The 18,613-nt window shown below is 35.6% G+C and overlaps 1 protein-coding gene, 1 long non-coding RNA gene and 1 pseudogene across 2 annotated transcripts in view; 1 reads left to right on the top strand and 2 right to left on the bottom strand.

Moving 5' to 3' along the window:
- Positions 1–1,202: 1,202 nt before the first annotated feature.
- LOC147476114 (uncharacterized) overlaps positions 1,203–18,613 on the bottom strand; it is a 28,242-nt gene continuing 10,831 nt past the window's right edge. The window contains exon 6 of the mRNA XM_086583367.1: positions 1,203–1,442. Coding sequence (XP_086439493.1) covers positions 1,257–1,442 — 186 coding nt within the window. The 3' untranslated portion in view covers positions 1,203–1,256. The remainder of the gene's footprint in view (positions 1,443–18,613) is intronic.
- LOC147476116 (uncharacterized) lies at positions 3,716–4,787 on the bottom strand. Its single transcript, XR_015209158.1, has 3 exons — positions 4,346–4,787; positions 4,187–4,258; positions 3,716–4,087 (listed from the first exon to the last, which is right to left on the bottom strand). It is a non-coding gene; the product is annotated as an uncharacterized LOC147476116 (long non-coding RNA).
- LOC147476115 (putative RNA-binding protein ARP1) lies at positions 10,626–11,412 on the top strand (annotated as a pseudogene).

Below are 18,613 nucleotides of genomic sequence, written 5' to 3'. Positions count from 1 at the left end.
GTCAGTTCTTAAGAGTTGTGGTAGAAGTGCTTTATACGCGTATGCCTTCAGTGAATGAAAAAACAGCTAATAACCCTTTACAGCCTCGTGCCCATCATCTCGAGATCTCAACAAGTTGACAATAAGCAGCCTATTTTATTGCTTGCTTAAAAAAGAGAATAAAGATGAAATGGTAAGCGATTGCTTTCTCAACCTTGAACCTTCCCATGCTACTGTGGGAGACAGATTTAAACCAGAAAGACTATATCCGATTCGGGCTTAATTTGTCATTCATGGAGATCCATGGCAGAAGAGAATCACCATACCTTCAATGCCTTCCGTGGTTGTTGATCTCTAAAGACGAAGAAACCCAGACTGCAACCTTCTATAGGGTGGCAGAAGCCGAATTCTATGATCTTAAGCTGACAGAATTAGCTAGCTTGTAAGAGTTTCTGTGGTGGATTTTCCCAAGGCTAGATAATGGCACACAAGGATAGTAACTTCCTATTCAATCCCTTCTTTCAAACTCAGATTAGCCCTCCACAGCAAAATGTAGTTACGTACCACTTAGGGACGCGGACGAAGCAATGACATGGCTACTATATCATCAAGGCTATTCCATCATTACTTCCAGCAGGCACTTCTTCCCAATAGGCAGTCGCAGCAAAATGTAGCGGGCCTGGTTGTAACAGTTCTGAGATTATTGAAATGTAGCTACAAAGAATGGTCTGTTTTTGGTGTTGATCAGGAAGCAGACAAAAACTTTGTAGCTACATCATTTCTTACTAGTGAATTGCCTTCCGACAATAATGAAGAAGAAAATCAACTTGGAGAAGATGATGAAGAAGTCCCAAGGGTAAAGTTTACAGACCTTTATATCGTTTGACCATATGAACAACAGACACTTATGCTTGAAGTTACAAGATTCGCCATAGGGAACGTGCTACTCATAGAATGGCCCATCTTCGATGAAAGATATAGACCAAGTATCAAATACTTGTGGAATTATGTCGACAGCTGTTGATGGTTTATAGGTTTCGACATCTAGAATTTGATACGATACATGTCACTTAAAAATTCTTAGTATATAAACTGTATCAATAAGTGGGTTCAGGTGGAAAGCTTGCCTGATCAGATGCTATTCTTGGGAAGAAATACTTTTCTGTCTATTGCCAAGACAGAAAAGTATGCCAAGATTCGAAAGCAATTGCATCTACTTCATGGGCATACAAAGATATCACTTGTATAAATCATAAATAATAATAAAAAAATATATATCACTTGAGTTTAGTTGCTGATACTTGAGTTTCAACATCTGAAGCAAATTTAAATTTGAGAACTTTATGTAGCCTAGCAATGGGTTTGACTTCCTTCGCTTTAGTTTGGTTTGGATCTACAATGCATTTGCCCCTGAATAGATTTGTTTCAGATGGTCCTGTCTCCTCGCACCAAAGGAGCACTATCTGCCAACAGTATTCAGGTTAGCCAAAAGAAATACAAGCCAAATGAAAACAGCTTTCCAAAAAACAATTATAAGTCACCTTTAATCTAAATTAAAGGAGGAAAGAAACCACCTGATTGCAGATGGAACACAAGCTACAAAAGTAAATGATGACTCCAATTTTAACACTGAAGGTACTTAGCATTTAGAACATCTAAAGAAGGGCATGCCACTAATGGACTTTTCAATTCTCTCAGGTTTAGTGAAAGAAGGCAATTGTAAGTATATGAACTTAAAGTTAAACACATCTTATCAATATGTCTCAAGGGTCTTGCCAGTGCTGATCAAAATCCTTTCAGAACAAGTATATTCCTAGATCTCCCTATAGGTTTTTAATGGTCATAGGAAAATTTCAAAAAAAATATGTTGGCTCAAAGTAGGGGTGCCCACGGTTCGGTTCGGTCCGGTTTTAGGTAAAACCTTGAGCCAAACCGTTAGTACTCGGTTCCTAAAATACAGAACCGTCAACAAACCGATGGATCACAAAAACCGGGTGCAGACCGAACAGTAAATTCGGTTCGGTTCGGTTCGGTTTATAAACCGATGCTTAGGCCCCTTTTCCAAAACTCTTATTTACCAGCGTAAGACCTGATTTGCACCAAGCCCAATAGTTGGTTAACTACCCAAACCCATATATTTATAGACTTGTAATGTTATTATTGTTTCTAGTCTGGGCGATGTGGGACTATAAATTTACCAGCTCAAGACTTTTGGGATGTTCTTCTTTAAGATTGGAGGATCCATCCAGAAGATTATATGTGTATGAATCAATAGTTTAATCCATGCACACGAAATGAGGTAAACATTGTAAACTTGTTCTATAGGCCTGAGAACAAGTTCAGAAGTGGCTTGCTTTTGTTGAGGATGAGTTGAGCACCCCTAATCAGTCCAGTACCATGCTCACAAAATTCAAGCAGTTCTGAAAATTCTAGCCTGTTATATCTCAACGTGATGAACTTCAGTGGTTTCAACTCATATGTACATATATATGTTAGCATTTTGTCATAGTGAATTAACTTAAAATATACGTAAACATAAACTCAAACTACAGAATTACCTCATGTAAAGGATGTTGAGGGCTGCCTTAAATTCATTCGAACAAGTCCTCAATCAGAGATCGTGATCAGCTCTTGTTGCCAATCCTAGTACAAACGATTCTTTCCAACCTAAAAAGAAGGACAAATGCGAAGAGTTATATATTGACAAGTTAAAATGGCAGTTTGGCCTCGGCAATAGCCAGCCTCTGTTTTCATGGACAAATTCTTAACATGTCCTTGTCCGTTCAAAGATCAAGTAACCTGATAGCCGAAGTTTTGACGAGGTTTTGACAAGGTGAAACGAATAAGACGATCACGTTTATGTGGTAAAAATAAGAAATGTTCTTAATCTTACTTAAGGGCAGATTAAACTTGCAAAGCTTTCAGACTTATGGTTATGATTCACGATCAGCTAGACTTTGGAAATGACTTGCGTAAAATCGACTAATCTATACTAATACACTTAAAAAACCAGTACTTTTAGTATCAGGACTCAAAAGAAAAATAGTAGACCACCTAACCCAGTTGCAAAGGTTGTTTTAAACATGTGGGGGTGTGTTATTTTAGTCCTGGTAGTCCATGTGGATCTGATGTTAGTGATTCTAGTCATTTTGGTTTTCAAGGTGTTGGTTCTCATGTTTTTAGGCCTGTTGCTCGAAGCGGGGCGATTTTACCACCTCATCATCCGATTGAAACTTTTGCTACGCCGATTGATCCCTTATTCCCCCGACTTCGCTTTCTTTATCATTACCTAGAATCGCTGCTGCGACAAAGTCTTCTTCTGTTAGGCATAAGCATAGTCAGAGTTTGCCTACAGCACTGCTTCCACCAAATTTTATTGTTTCATCAGTTTCCTGTTTCGACGAATCAGCAGGATCAGTATACGGCAAAATGGTCCTCATCTCCTATATGTACAACTCACATGCCTGCAACTCGAGATGTTTCACTTGTAGATGGAGGTGAGTAAATGGGTGAAAGGAAGAAAGCGAAGTAGTCACAAATATGTTTAGGACATGGGATTTTAAAAAAATCAGAAACAACTATTACCCTTAATGAATATCTCTTAAACATACTCCCAATCACAATAACGAACCTGTCACACTCATCCTTATATGAAAACCAAAAAACACAACAGGTTGTAAAGGTGTCAAAACAAGATGAACTTCCATATCAGAAGAAATACGTTCCATCCTCTTTTCAGGTAATATGTAACAGAGTCAAAGAAACATACAAAAGAAGTCTAATTAAACCATTACATATGATCCCCCAGTCACCCAAAAGTGGTAGATGAGCAAAAGAAACATGCAAAAGAAAGTCTAAACTATTACATATGATCCCCCAATCATGGTCCCAAAAACTATCAAACTGTTATATCTTCACGTATTCATTGTATCTTCACATATTCCCTGTATCTTCACATATTCCCTGTGGTAAATCAGCAACCATCCCAACAATGACTCCAAAAACTGCCATATTGGGAAATCTTTACATTTTTGCACCAGTAAGTTAGCAACAAGCTTCAAAGGTGATCCAAAATCTGCTGCATCCTTAGTTCTACACCTAATAATCACTTTCAAACAATTAAATAACCATAATCAGTGACCAAAGCAAATTCCAATTATACACAAATGCAAACAAGTTATAAAATACTTCGGGGAGTTTTATTTACCAAAAGTCAAAAGAGACAACTCAAACCCTCAATCAGACCTACTCTCTGACGAAATCATCGCTTCGAACAGTTCTACAGAGACGATCAAAATAAGAATAAAACAGTTATATAACTAATAGTTAGGAGTGCAAAAAACTATTTATTTTCACATAATATTACCTGAATCAATTGCGTCATATTGCTCTGTTTCTCGCATTGCTGCTTGAAGATCAATTGGCTTCGCACTAGTCCGCAACCAATTTTGAGTGCAAATGAGGGCTTCAACTGTGTTAGGTCGCAAAGAGCTACGAAATGGGTCAATTACACGGCCTCTTGTGCTAAAAGCCGACTCCGACGCAACGGAAGTCACCGGAATGGCCATCAAATCACGAGCCACGAGAGAAAGGATGGGATACTTGGAGGCATTAGCTTTCCACCAACCCAATATATCAAACAATTCCTCTATATTTTGTTCTTCAAGAGTCGACGTCAAATACTTGTCAACCTCAGACATACTCCCTAAACTTCCCTGCATATTACGCATCATCCATTTCGTTGCCGGATCACTAGACACAATAGGTTCACTTTCATGTTGTGGTGCTGTGCTTGAGCCCTTTCCATTGCTAACATACCATCCATGCAAACGTACTAGTGTGTCCTCAAGGCATATTAGAGATATCTTCAGGGTTGCTTGGGAGGCACAATATCTACAATATCGTTACTGCTGTAGCAGTTGGAATTGTTGTGGGAGCACCATTGGAAGGCATTGTTCGAGGTATTGAGGAGGTCGATTCAGTTCCAGGAAGGTGTGAATTGATAGATGAAGAACATGCATTTGGAGTAATTGTAGACTATCGCGATACTCCTCGATGCTTTGTCTAGACTACTTGACACGGTGAGGGAGTTGAGCCCATTAGTCTATTAATAAGAATATTTTTGTTTGCAAATCAAAATTTTCGTGAGTTGATTAGGACGGAAAGAGGAGCTAATCATGGCAGATCTGTGGTTTTGACAATCTCTTGCAAATAGAATAAGGTAAGAAAGATATTGTCGCATTACAATGTGATTTTCTATGCTTTTGAAATCTTTCATGTGTATTTATATAATGTATTTGATATTTTATTATTTTGGAACATTGTCGTTGAGGTTCATCTATGCAATGGCTTATTATCCATGCTATTTAAGATTTGTGGTCTAAGCCATTGAATGTAGCAGATTGGGAAGACAAGTAGTTTGGATTAATTTGTTAGATTTGTCACCAAGATACATGTTCAACTATAACCAAATTTGTGGAACATGCTTTTTGTTAAGGTTAGAATTGATATGTGATATCTCAACATATTCACTTGTATAGAAGTACCTGCAATAAGGATACCCATTGAATGCACGCGTTGTTGTTATATTCTCTATTTGTTAATAGCTATGTTACAAGGACTCGCCATATTTTAAAAATAAACTGTGACGGATCCATGTGTCCGTGTTGGACACTTCTCGGACACATTGTATGTGAGATTCCCCAGGTTTTTATATATCACCGTGTCCATATGGACACACCTATCCGTGTCATTCTATCCGTGTCATTGTAACTTCAGTTAATAATAATCTTCAAATTATATCTTACAGTCAAAAGGCAATTCCAACTGCGTGTAAGAAGCAATGCTTTGACATTGAATTTTGATTGATATGTACTGTCAGTTTCTTTGTTTGTATAATACACATGATAATGCATTGATTCCTTTTCATTGTAAAACCACGGCTGGCGATGACAAAAACTAACATTGTTTCGTTCTCTTTTATGAGATGCACTTCCAGTCATCATCTTACAAATATGCAGTTGTTGAGCCTGTTTTTGTATCCAAATGGATAGTAAGAAGTTCATGCAGTTGGTTGAAGAGAAAAAGAAGCTCACTTGAAATGGGAACAAAAGCTTGAAGCCGCTGTAAAGGCAAAAGCGATCGTGAAGCAAAGGGACCGATGATGACGAAGGACAAAGAGTGGTAGGGAAAGAAGGTCAAGAAAAGGGCCCACAAGAAGTACCGAAAATAGACTCTTCATCCCATCGCGGAGAAGGGAAAGGATAAGAAGTCAAGGCCAAAGCTTAAGAAATGCTCATCAAGTTCGGTAATGACAATGAGCAATGATGGTTATGAGAGTGACTCACGGGAAGGTCGGAGGAGAAAGAAGCGAAGTCCGGAAGAAGAGTCACAAAGATCGGGTTTTGAGATCAAACTCCGACTCTTCGGACTTTCCAAGTGATCATGTTAAAGGCATGACCAAAATGGTCATGTAGCAAGGCACCGCCGAGAATAGGAAGCACGACATAAGGTCTCAAGATCGATTCTAGCCCTTCATATTATACCAAGAATCATGACGGCCGGGGATGGGAAAAGAAAGAGACATGGATCAAGACAAAGACAAAAGAAGATCCATCGATTCGGACACATCAAGTGATGATGGTGAGGATGTGTCAAGGGATACTCATAGAAGAAGGCATCACAATAGGAGGCGAAGCACGGTTTTTCTCTTCTTTTTCGAGACTTACAGCTGTCGATGGAAGATGGAAAAGGTGGTGGTATTTTGATGAAGGATTTTGTTAGCTGTAATTCATCCAATAATGACGGCTTATAGTTCTTGGCTTCTTAAAAATGGGATTTCTCTCTCTTTGGTTCTTGAAGTTCTCTTTCTCTTGAACTATTAGTGAAGCAGAGTGTTTGTTTGTATGATGTGAAACAGAGAAGCATACATGTTAACACTGCTGCTTTAAGGTAATACAAAGCAAGAATTTGTTGAATGTAACGTGGAATAGGTGTCAGATGGAATTCTCTTCTGGGTCCATTATATAGAGACCCATCATATTATAGGTTTCCTTTTTTCTTTTCTCTTGCATTTTCCTTCTTAATTAGGACATTATTAACTAAAACACAGCCAAATGTATTAGACAGAACATATAAATTTTCATCATTTTTCTTAGAAGTAGTCAAGTAGATAAAGTAATTGGTTTATAATAGGGAACAAGTCAAAAGGAAGAGAATGATCTTTACTAAGGGAAAATAAAGAAAATGATCATCCCAAAATGAAGTGTATTAAGAAATGTTAACTGTGGGCCAACAAATCCCAAGTTACCATGTCTTCCAAGCTATTTATGGTACAAGTCTCCTGTGGGCATGATCTTGATCCGCAGTATCCTAGAAAATGACAGCAATTCGACTCAGCACCCTTCTTTATGTACCATTTGTTTTCTCTATTTTGTAGGCAAATGCCATGCTAAGAAAACTATAACAGCAACATTCCTTGATAGTAAAAGAAAACATGAGCTTTGTTGTAAAAATGAACACATCACAGTTGTTAAAACGCTAAAGAAAGTTGGAAATTACTGGAGGCCATATCTTAGGACAACTTCGCATTATTGTCAAGGAATGCGCTTTTGCCAGCTTTAACAGAGATTTTAAGGTGTTTCTCGATAAAGACAATGGACTTTAAAAAGTAAATTAAATAAATGAAAGGTGGATGAGAATCCATATCCAAGTTCTTAGCATTAGGAATTTTCGTGATAACAAGATAACAAGTCTAAACTCTTGAAGTTTTAATTGGTGAAATATTGGGAAATTAACGATGGGTTTATTTCTCTTCTTCACTTCTTCCCCACAACGAATCTCCGCCACTCCAAACCCTTTTTATTATTTAGGGAAAAAAAATCAAAAAATCCCAACAAACAAATAAAATAATTCTACAAGCAATAAGTTTAACATAGCAAACCAAGGCTTAACGAAAATGTAAGTTATTTCTATGCGCATTTATCTTTTCCCCGTATTCCTTCAAAACATTTTATCTTTGTATTTTCTCATTTGAATCTATTTTAATTTACTAAAATATAATTGTTAGTCAATAACTTTTTTTTTTTTTTTTTTTTTCAACACAAAAATTGGAAATTTTGTTTATATCTTTGCCAATTAAGAGATAGATTAGTGGAAGAAAATAAAACCATACATACTTCGCTTACTAAGCTCATCCGAAGTCTTTTTTGGGGGTCTTGTTTGTTTCTTTTTGACTTAATTTGCCTATTTTGGAACCAAATATTTACCTTTAATGATTGTCTTATACGTTGGAATCAAGAAAATGTATTATATTCTACTAATTCTCAAAACCAAGGCAAATGCAAAGTGTGAGCTTAGTTTGCTCATTCTACTAATTTTCGTAGGTTAATTAATTTGCACCTTGAAATCGTTTTTTAAATTGAATCCAATCTAAATGATATTTTTTTTCTATATCGATTTTTATTGAGCTTTGTGTGATATTTTAAATTGTATGTAAACTTATAGTCATATTTTGATGTAAGGTGTATATATCCAGTTTTATTTTAATAATGTTTTTTGAGACTTTTTTTGGTTTTAGACAAGCTTAAAACTTAATGATATGATTACTTTCACTGATTTTTGTATGTACAGACCATATAGTCAGTTGATTGCAGTAGTGCAACAAGGAACTAATGAGTCAATTGTTAAGTACCCTATTTACTCACGAGAAATCAGGATGGATTAAGAAAAAAACGGAGAAAAAACTAGCGAACAACTTAAAAAGTTTGCAAAACCCACCGAATCTTTGTTTCGTTTTAAAACACCGAAAGAATGATATCAAAAGGACCGGACTGATCAAATAGATTGACCGTAATTCACATACCTTCTTTATCCCATATCTGCAAACGCTTGCTCCTGAAACACCAAAACATCAAATCCCCAATAACATTCTATAAACGTCTCGAGCCACGAAGGATTTTTAGAACCCTAAAAATGTTATTCTCCCTCCCTCTGCAGCGATCACTCCATTTTTCAAGTCTCCCATCTAATCATCTAATCAATGACTATCATTATTTTCAGAGACCTTCTCTAAATTCTTAATCTACCTTGCCGAAGATTGGTTCTCAAAAAAGGTCGAGAATGAGCTCCATTAGGTACCTAATCCATCAAAGTTTTCAGTCTGTAATACACTATTTTTCACCTTAACTCCTTGACCATTTTCTTCCAATATAACAAGAAGCACAATTTATAACTCCATAATGCCAAGAAGTAAACATGGCTACTTCAAAGCTTGAGTTTCCACCAGTCACCACTTCGTCTCCTTTGAACATCTCAGACTTTGATCACACCCCTTCTTACTGGTAAGCCTTCTTTCTTTTTGCATGTGCGTTTGTTGTCGTTGTTGTTGTTGTATTTTTGAATGCTGGGTTTGGTTTGTTATACAGTGAGGAGAATGTATACATGCTTTGCAAGAAGCTAAGTGAAATTGGTGTGTCAAAAAATGATGGGTTTGACCTCTTTGTTGCTTTTATCTCCAATGATCACAAACAGGTATATGATCTCATCCTCTATATTCCCTGTTTTATTAATATATATATATATATATCAATGCCTCAAAGGAAATTGATCATAGACTTAGTACCGGACTTTTTCCTGTGCTTATTAACATCCAATATAGAGAAAGAATTTTTTTTTATGTAAGTCAGCTTTTGAAGTTGGAAATGAAAAACGTAGCCTATTATATTTTCTTATAATTGAGCCTATTACATTTTCTTATAATTGAAAGGATAAGCCTATAATACTTGAAAAGAGAAAGAACGGGTACAAGACCCTTCTTTATATGACTAAAGCGGAAATAAAACTTTCATAGTTTCATGGGCGAACAAAAAAGTAAACCCCACCGAAACTATCTTTTGGGTTTACTCCATCTCTTCCCTTTCGTCTTCTCTGAACCCCTATGTTTAACTCCAATTACCCACCCCTATTTATTCAAAGGAAAAAAAAAACGAAGGGTTTGGCGTTTTAGATTCTCTCCCCATTCGATGACAGTGATGAATTTTTTTTTTTCACGCAGCCAACATAATCTTTATAGGCTCTCCTAAGCATAGAAGGTTCAAAGAGGTGATATAGAATCAATGGCCCAAGCCTACCAATTTTTGAGAAAGGTACAAAATCTTGCTACAAGTTTTTGAGTTCTTCATAATATAAAAAAGAAAACACTGAAATTTCATTTTCCCCCCCTCCTGAGTTGAGTTTTTAGTGGTTGCTTAGTCACTTTGAGTTCCTCTCACATTCAGTCTACATTATATAATAGCAGTCCCTTTTCAAGCTCTCTGAGGCTGTCCACATCAGCAAATCTTAAGTAGCCAGGGGGATTAAGTACCCAGGGTTGTTACGAAAAATCTAGACAACTAAATAAGAAAGTGTATTAGCAAAACCCACTAAACCTTCGTTTCAAATATCTCAGGTATGTATCTTAGCTTTCACTTTTTGTTTTAATCGATCTCATAGAAGAATAACAATCAACAATAAAACAAAACCCAACCTTCATCAAACACTCCAAAGTCTCTCACAAAAAAAACTCTCTGAAGAAGAAAAATCAGTCTCCTCTTCCTGTTATTAATATGGCAAGTTTTTTCTATTGCTTTTGTTTTTGTTTTCGTTTCATGGCTTATCAATCGATTCCAGATCCATCGAGCTCCAGTTCTGGCTTTCATCTCTTCAATTCCCCTTTTGGAGATACAACCTCTACCAAGGTCTTTGTTGGGGGATTGGCTTGGGAGACCCAGAGCGAGACCATGTGTTGTTATTTTGACCAGTTCGAAGACATCCTCGAGGCTGTTGTCATTACTAATAGGATCACTAGAAGATCCAAAGGCTATGGTTTTGTCAGTATTCCTTTGTTTTTATTTTAAACAATTGATTGACTTATTATTCTTCATTTTGCTAAAAAAAATTATTTATTTAGGTGACTTTTCGTGATCCCGGTTGCCAAGAGAGCCTGTCTTGACCCAAGTCCCTGTTATTGACGGAGACTTGTTTAATTGCAATTTGGGTTCACTTGGACGACCTCGCCCTCCATCGCCTTATGGTAATCTTATGTCCTCCTTATTATTTCGTGATTACTAAATGGATGGCTCAAAAATGTCATTTATGTGTAAAATGTATACGATAGGTGTTTGAGAGTCATCTCAGAACTAATTCTCTTTTTCTATCATTTAATTGCTACCCTTACAAAGATGTGTAAAATGTATAGGTACAATAGCTTTTTTTGCATTCCGCGGTGGCACGTATAATTTTATGTTTCTGCTATTTCCCCTAGGGCATTTGAGGGCAATGACCCCTTACTTTGCAAGTGGGCAAAGCTCGAGGCCTTACATTGGAAGCCCCAGTTACCACCAACCAGTCACTTACAACTATCAACAAGGGTTTGCACACCCTCAATATGGGTGAGTAGTCTTCTCCAGGATCTCACACTATTCACGATTCACTTTGATGTCAAACCTTGAATAAACAAAGAATGTCTATATTGTACATATATAAATGCATTACACTATATTGTTATCAATAACATCTATATGAACGTATTACATTATATTGTATAGTAAGAAAGGTCAAAACAATAATGGGAAAGGTTAAAAAAGGGTGGGAAAGAAGATATACAGAGATAAGCAATAAGTTATAGGAAAATCTCTTCCTCCAAAAACTCAGGACCAGCACATAACCAATACAATAATAATGTTGAAGCTGTAAAAACACTTCTTTGACATTGTGGTGTCTAATTTATGATCGTAGCCAAAATAAAACAGGCTTATAACCTTGAAGTTTTACTACGTTGAATTGTTGGTCTGAAATCTGATTTACAAAGTTGAATGTTTAGGACAATAGGACTTGCATCGTACCCTGCCTTTTATACAAGTTTGTTTGCATTAGAAATTAATTTTCTCTATAGGTTATTTAATGATAGTGGACCTTCATTAAATTTACATAGGGTGGTGTCAATGAGATATGGCGCAACAATTTCAAATGTTGATTTCAAGAGGAGCTTAAATGATTTAGAACCGGTTCCTTTAGGAGGTGCTATTATATTGAGTTTCCTTAGCTCGGGCCAAATTAATACCCGAATCGAAGTTTTTAGATAATGAGGTTACCGTGTTTCTATTCCATGAATAATAGTAAGCTTCCTTTTACGACTTAATCATTTGATCGGTCAGACCTTTTGTTTACTACATAAAAGTTAGTCGTTTCTTATAAACTAAGATTTGGTTATTTCTCAAGGTGGACTTGGAATTGGTTAGTTTAAGAACCTAATAAAGTATAGGAGAACCTCTCCTGTTTGGGACAATTAATTTGAACCTTGCTAAGGATTTAATGATTTGTTGCTCTCCGCACCATTGTACTTTGATGATCGATATGTTTTTATATACCGCTTTTGCATTGAGCTTTACGTGCTATATTAAAATGTCAATTTGGCATCATAAGCTCCATCGAATTATTTATCTGTATCCCAGGGCTTAATATAAATATTATTTATCTGTTCGGCGAATGACTTTTAGGAAGTATGTATGTGATTCATGATTGTATGAAAACGGTGGCTACTGAGTGACTAATGTGTTGGGAATCATTTGCATAGTTTTAAGACTTATTGCATCAGATTTTAATAGTCAATGTTATTGCAGCTCAAGTCGATGAAGGGATTATTACCTGGGAAGTTATGAACATGATACTGTGCTGATTCCTCAAGGTGGTTTCATGTTTGTCCTGCCATTTATTTTAGGTAGCCTATAATTTGAGTTTTCTTTGATATCTTTCAGGCTCAAAAAATCCTTACGATAAGTAGAATTTTGTTTTAAGGTTTTGTTCTAATGAAGTTTCTTTGTTAGTTTTACTTCTATTGGTCTTCTTCACTTTTGCTTCATCCATCTGTTTTAAACAGTTATTGAGCACACACTTATAACTCGATTGGATTGGTACACTTGATAATGATTATAGAAAACAGTGTTTTTCATTTGGGTTAAATAGGATTTGACCGCAGCATCATAATGAAAAACTTTGTTATCTCAAATCCAAACCCTACGCTAATTGATTCCCCACCTCAAATCCTATTGGGGCCATCTGTTGTTTTGTCTCACTGTGTTACGAAAGTACAATAAACTTAATTATCAGGTATTAAATTTTCCTATCTTTTTTGGTGTTTACCTGGTCTGATTCTTCAGATGACAAGGCTATTCGATCACTTTATGCCATAGACATTTTAATTATTTTCTCTTTTACTAATTCTAAATGTAACAGTCTTCATAAACTTGAACAGCTGTCCGTTCTGCAATTCTGGAATTTCGTCGGGAAAAAGAGTTAAGTTCTTGCCGAGAATCAAAGAGAAGAAGAGAAAGGTTTGAACAGGTTTGTCCTCTTTTTTTTTTTTTTTGTCTATTTGGTAGTTTGGTTGGTAATGTAGATTATATAGTGGACAATATAATATAGTGGGATGGGATGGGCCAAGTGTGCAATTGCAAATACACCGAAAATACATACAGCAGATAAGTGCCCCCAACTAAGCAAACGGAACCCCTAAAAAAAAAAAGAAGAAGAATAACAATCAGTTGAAATGAACTCCTAACAAAACACTAGATGCTCAGTTTCATTCTCTTTTGTGCAGGACAAGTTAAGTTGTGGTGATCTCTCAATGTATTTCTCAAGAGGTAAAGGTGTTTAGTTTCCTTTTGTAGTTACTGACAGCGTAGTTATCAATGTATGTTGTTCAGATTTAAGTATGTATGCAGTATGCTTACTTTGTACAAATATCTAAGAGTTGCAAGGACCAAATCTGAGAGAAATGGATTCAGCAACCATAGAGCAACGACCATTAGGTATTTGTTTTGTATAATATTGTAATTTGGTGACATTGTTTGTTCTTTAAAAACTTTTTATTTTGTGATTCATGTAGAGGAGCTTATTCTGTAATAGTAGGAAGTCACGTTAGTTTACTCTCAATAAGTTTACTTTTAGTTAATTATTAGGGTGCTGAGGTGCAGAGTGCAACTTATGGTAAGGACAAGTTCTGTAATGTTAGCTAAGGACAACTTGAGACATTCGTGTGAATTATGAATTTGCTTTCTTTAATTTGGTTGTCACCGTCCAGGTATGCAATCACAAGTGCGTCTATCAATCTGAGGGTCAAATTTTTAGAAGAGTTGATAACATTCTTTATCTTACATGACAATTTAGGAAAACTGATTTTTAGGATGTGGTTGAATGGTAATCACTTCACTTATAATTTAATTAAATTAAATCCTTTCCATCTCATTCAAAGAGTACAGTATATTAAACCCTGTAAATGAGTTATCTAAAGTCAAACATTCTTGAAAAAGGTATGCTATTATGTCTATCACCTTTGATAAGCTTATATTGTCCCATATTCTCCTACGGTAAATGAAGTAAAAAATTATATGTTAGTTCTTTGTATCTTATGTTACTCCGTTGAAAGGCATCGAATCTCCCTTCTCTATATCTTCATGTCTCCTTGCTTGACTTTTGAATTGAATTTGATGTTTTGAATTGATGGTGTTTCAAATGAAGGTAGCACTCCTCCATGGCTCCATCTCTTCAACCGCCATCATAATCACCATCTTATGTTGAACAACAACTACCAAACCAATTTCTCAATTAAAGGTAATCTTCAATGCCCATTTTTCAAATATTTTAATTAATGTAGTTTCAGTTATTTGAAATATCCGTTTTTCATTTAGTTATATATAATCTCCAATGTCATTCCATCTTACTCTAATATCTCTGTAATCGATCTGTCCCCATAACTAGAGTTTAAACTTATGGTATTCTTGAAAAATCTGATAATGAGAGTTTACTTTGTCGGATTCTTTCATAGGCTTATACATTATTATTACTAAGGTTTTGTTTAAACCTGAAACAATGAGAAGTGAGACTTGCTAAAACTTATTATATTCAATAGAAATGATAATAATAATTAAAAAAATCGATAAGAATCTCCACTTAGGCAAAGCCTAGGTGTTTGTGGATAGTCCACCGCCTCACCTTGATAACGCCTTTGACAACATATTTGGGGAGAGGTACTCTCATTTTTATCTATAAAGCTTTTCGGTATATGATTAATTACTGCTAACACAGAGAAACCTCTATTTTTTTATGTGAGTTACCATCTCACTCTTTTTCTTTTAAGAATGGGATACTGGATTAAGATGTTTTGAATAAACTGTGTGTTTGCCTTATAATACAATTTTTTTTGCATCTCTTTTAGTTTTGCTTAACGAGTGGAATGTCTTATTTATATTCTCTTTTACAAATAGTTTTGGAAGAGATGATAACTTATTTTGGCGTTGGTTTCAGGTTGCTTGCTCTGTCCACTTCAAGTACAAGTCAAGCTGTTCAAGTACGTACAAGAAGAATGAAGCAATTTCTTGAGCAACTCATCGTCGCTTCTTAGATTCAGGTTTCTTTCGGCAAAGGCTAACTAATCGGGTTCTTCTTCTTCAAAGGTAAACATCTTTTATTTCTTGATATGTTTTTATGCCATTGTCAAAAATAGTATCAACTACAAAAAAACTGGGACGTGTAGAAAATTAACCATTAGCACAAGGTATAGCTTGAACATAATGAAGTGGAATGTACAATGTTTTTTGATTCGTGAACAGTGAACCCATGATGCATGAGAAGCACAAAATGTAAAAGGTATATACACAGTAATTTATCTTTGGTTTCACTCACTAAGTGTAGATTACACAAGGCCTCTGAGTTGCTTCTCATTGGTCTGTGTAACACAATGTGTTTTCCCTTACTAAGCAAACTTGATGGCGAGGGACTAAGAGCTGAATTTCTGACCAATATAGATATGTTTGACGTATCTCCAACATAAATGGAAGCATTTTCAATTCGTCTCTTTTAATAATAACTCTTTAATACACTGCATGTCTTATCTCATCTTATCTCATCTAGACGTATGTGTTGTTATTCAAGTCACTTTAGACTAGGAAAGGTTGCCTCACACCCTAATAGTTTGAGTTGTTCAGTTTTTTTTTTCTTTAGAGCGTAATTGGATAACTATACACTAATATTTTTTTCTTTAGAGCGTAATTGGATAAGTTACACGGATAGGCTGATATATAGGCTAATACTAGGTTCTTACTTTTGTGCTATATACTTCTCTAATGGATATGGTTCTCTATCAAAGTTTAGGTTCCACTCAACATACGGGCTTGGAAAATTAGAGATAAGCTTTGATAGTCTTTAAGCCAGCAACAAATTGTGTTAGCTATGTTTTAGCCTCTTGCTTGAAGACAACTATCTTAATCTAAAACTTTTCTTTCAATTGTTCGCAGAAGATTGAAGAGTAAGCCCTCTGTTATCACCATTAAAACCTTAATCGCTCTCACTCTCCGATAATCAATTTATCGGGTAATCTATTGAAAAGCTAAGGGTTCATTTACATTTGCTTACAAGGTCCAAGATGTTTTGACTAGAAAGTTTGGAATATTTATTAAACCATATCAAACTATGCTTTCTACACTTTTCGCAGTTTTTCTTCTACCTTTCGGTCTCGACACACACCGGTTCACCGCTCCGTTTACAATAAATTAGGTATGGTTTTTTGAAACCCATATATGTATTTGTCTTTGAGTATTTCAAAGATAATGACAATAAAAACATAGACATGAACTTGGATTAGGAAAATATTATTATACTTATATTGAAGTTCTCGATTAGATATCCATTTTGATAACCAAACTTTATCATATATGTGTCAAAGATTGATTCAAGACTATACTAATCCTTATTTAACTTAGTTTAAGCCTAAAATGTTGCGGATTCGAGAAGCTATGAATTTTAAAAATATTTGTGGGACGATTTGTCTCCAACCTATGTTAATCTCTGAATAGGTCGCAAACGTTTCTCCTGTTCCCATTCTAGATTACAATCCTTATTGATATGCATGTGAACCGCTGACTTTATGAAGCATGTTAGTTATCTCCTTGAGGATTGTTTTCAAAGCAGTATATATATTTTGAGTTTTTACCTACTTGGTAACTTTTGTTTTCTTATTTGTTATGAGTTTCATTGCATATCCCTCAGTTTGATGGTTGGCTTTGTTTTTTATTATGACCAGGTGTTCCCTTGAGTATCTTGGGTCTTGGTGCATGTATGCAGATGCTTTCCCTTATGAGCAGGATCACTATTTAGCATGCTTTGTTTTCTGTTCACCATTAGAACTTTTGTGTAGGTGGAGGTTGTAATAGTATCCGTGCTACATAATTTACAATGTCCATAATCCCATCAATGGATTGAGGTGCTTTCTTTTATATGTTTGAAAGTTCCTTTGAGCTTTTACAAGTAAACTCTAAAAGTTTCAATTTATCTTTAAAGACAATTGTTCTTATGTCATAATTAATCCAAATAACTCAAGCTGTCCAAACCCTTTTTTTGCTCGCCACGATGAGTGTCTGATCATGCCGACACCAGCTTTAATATCTAATTAGTTCTGAATTTGATAGTTCTTACTTGCATGCCTTCCACTCATTGAACCACAGGACTCGCAAGATGTGAAACGTAACAAAAATCTGGCTGAGATGCAATGGAGGATGAGGTTGTACTATAACCATTAGATTTGTATCCAAATTAAATCTGAGCATTTGCAGTTCATCACTTCATATGACAGGTTAATACTATTACAGCTATTGTAGATTTGCACAAACAGTATTTCAACTTTTTTGATGGTGGTATTTCAACATTTAGTGGTGCTCGAGGATACACAATTGGTTTTCCGCGTAATGTCACTATTTTGTGGTTAAATAAGAAGTTTGAAAAATCGGGATAACTAAATAAGAAGTTTTTGTACATCTTAGTACTTACCTATCTTTTAGGAATTAAACTCTTTTTGGAAACGGAGAAATCTATATGTATCTTTTAGGAAATAAACTCTTTTTGGAAACGGAAAAACCCACATGAATAGTGACCGAACAAAGAATCAGACAGTTATATGCTTACAAAGAGATCATACCTTTGTTTTTCAGTAACTCTCTGTAAGGTATTTTCTAATGCTTCAATATTCAAACGCTCAACTATTTGTAGTCCGAACCATTAGTATTAGTGTTGGTATTATTGATTTCTCTCTCGGACTACCCCACCTTGAAAGCAAAGATCTCGAGCTCAATGCTCGTGTTGATATATACTCACGTGGTCCGTGTTGATTATCGTGGTTTGTGTTGAACACTTAGAATTACTACCACACCTTGAAAGCAGACATCTCGAGCTCGACTACTAAAAGTGTAATGAAAGCACCATGTCTTGAAAATCAAGTCTCTGGAGTTAACAACATAGCAAAAATTCAGCCCACATCTAGTCGCATGACAATGAATCATATAAATAAGTATAAACAGAGAGAATGTAACAAAGTAATAGTGTAGCAATCACAACTACAAGTAGTACCTATTGCAATAGAATTTCAGCACTCCAATATGACCCAATTCACGCTCTAGAAATATCTCTAAGGATACAACACGCACTCATACAGGTTGATAGTATCAACCTTAATCTAGAAAACCTACATGGTTCCTCAAGAAAAACTGGCTCCAAAAATTTGAGCAAAGCCAATCATGTTTACAAAACAATTCATATTTTTTTTGGT

Source organism: Coptis chinensis, chromosome 9 (genome assembly GCF_015680905.1).
Source record: "Coptis chinensis isolate HL-2020 chromosome 9, ASM1568090v1, whole genome shotgun sequence".
Classification (NCBI taxonomy): domain Eukaryota; kingdom Viridiplantae; phylum Streptophyta; class Magnoliopsida; order Ranunculales; family Ranunculaceae; genus Coptis; species Coptis chinensis.
This window is presented reverse-complemented; position numbering and strand designations above follow the sequence as displayed.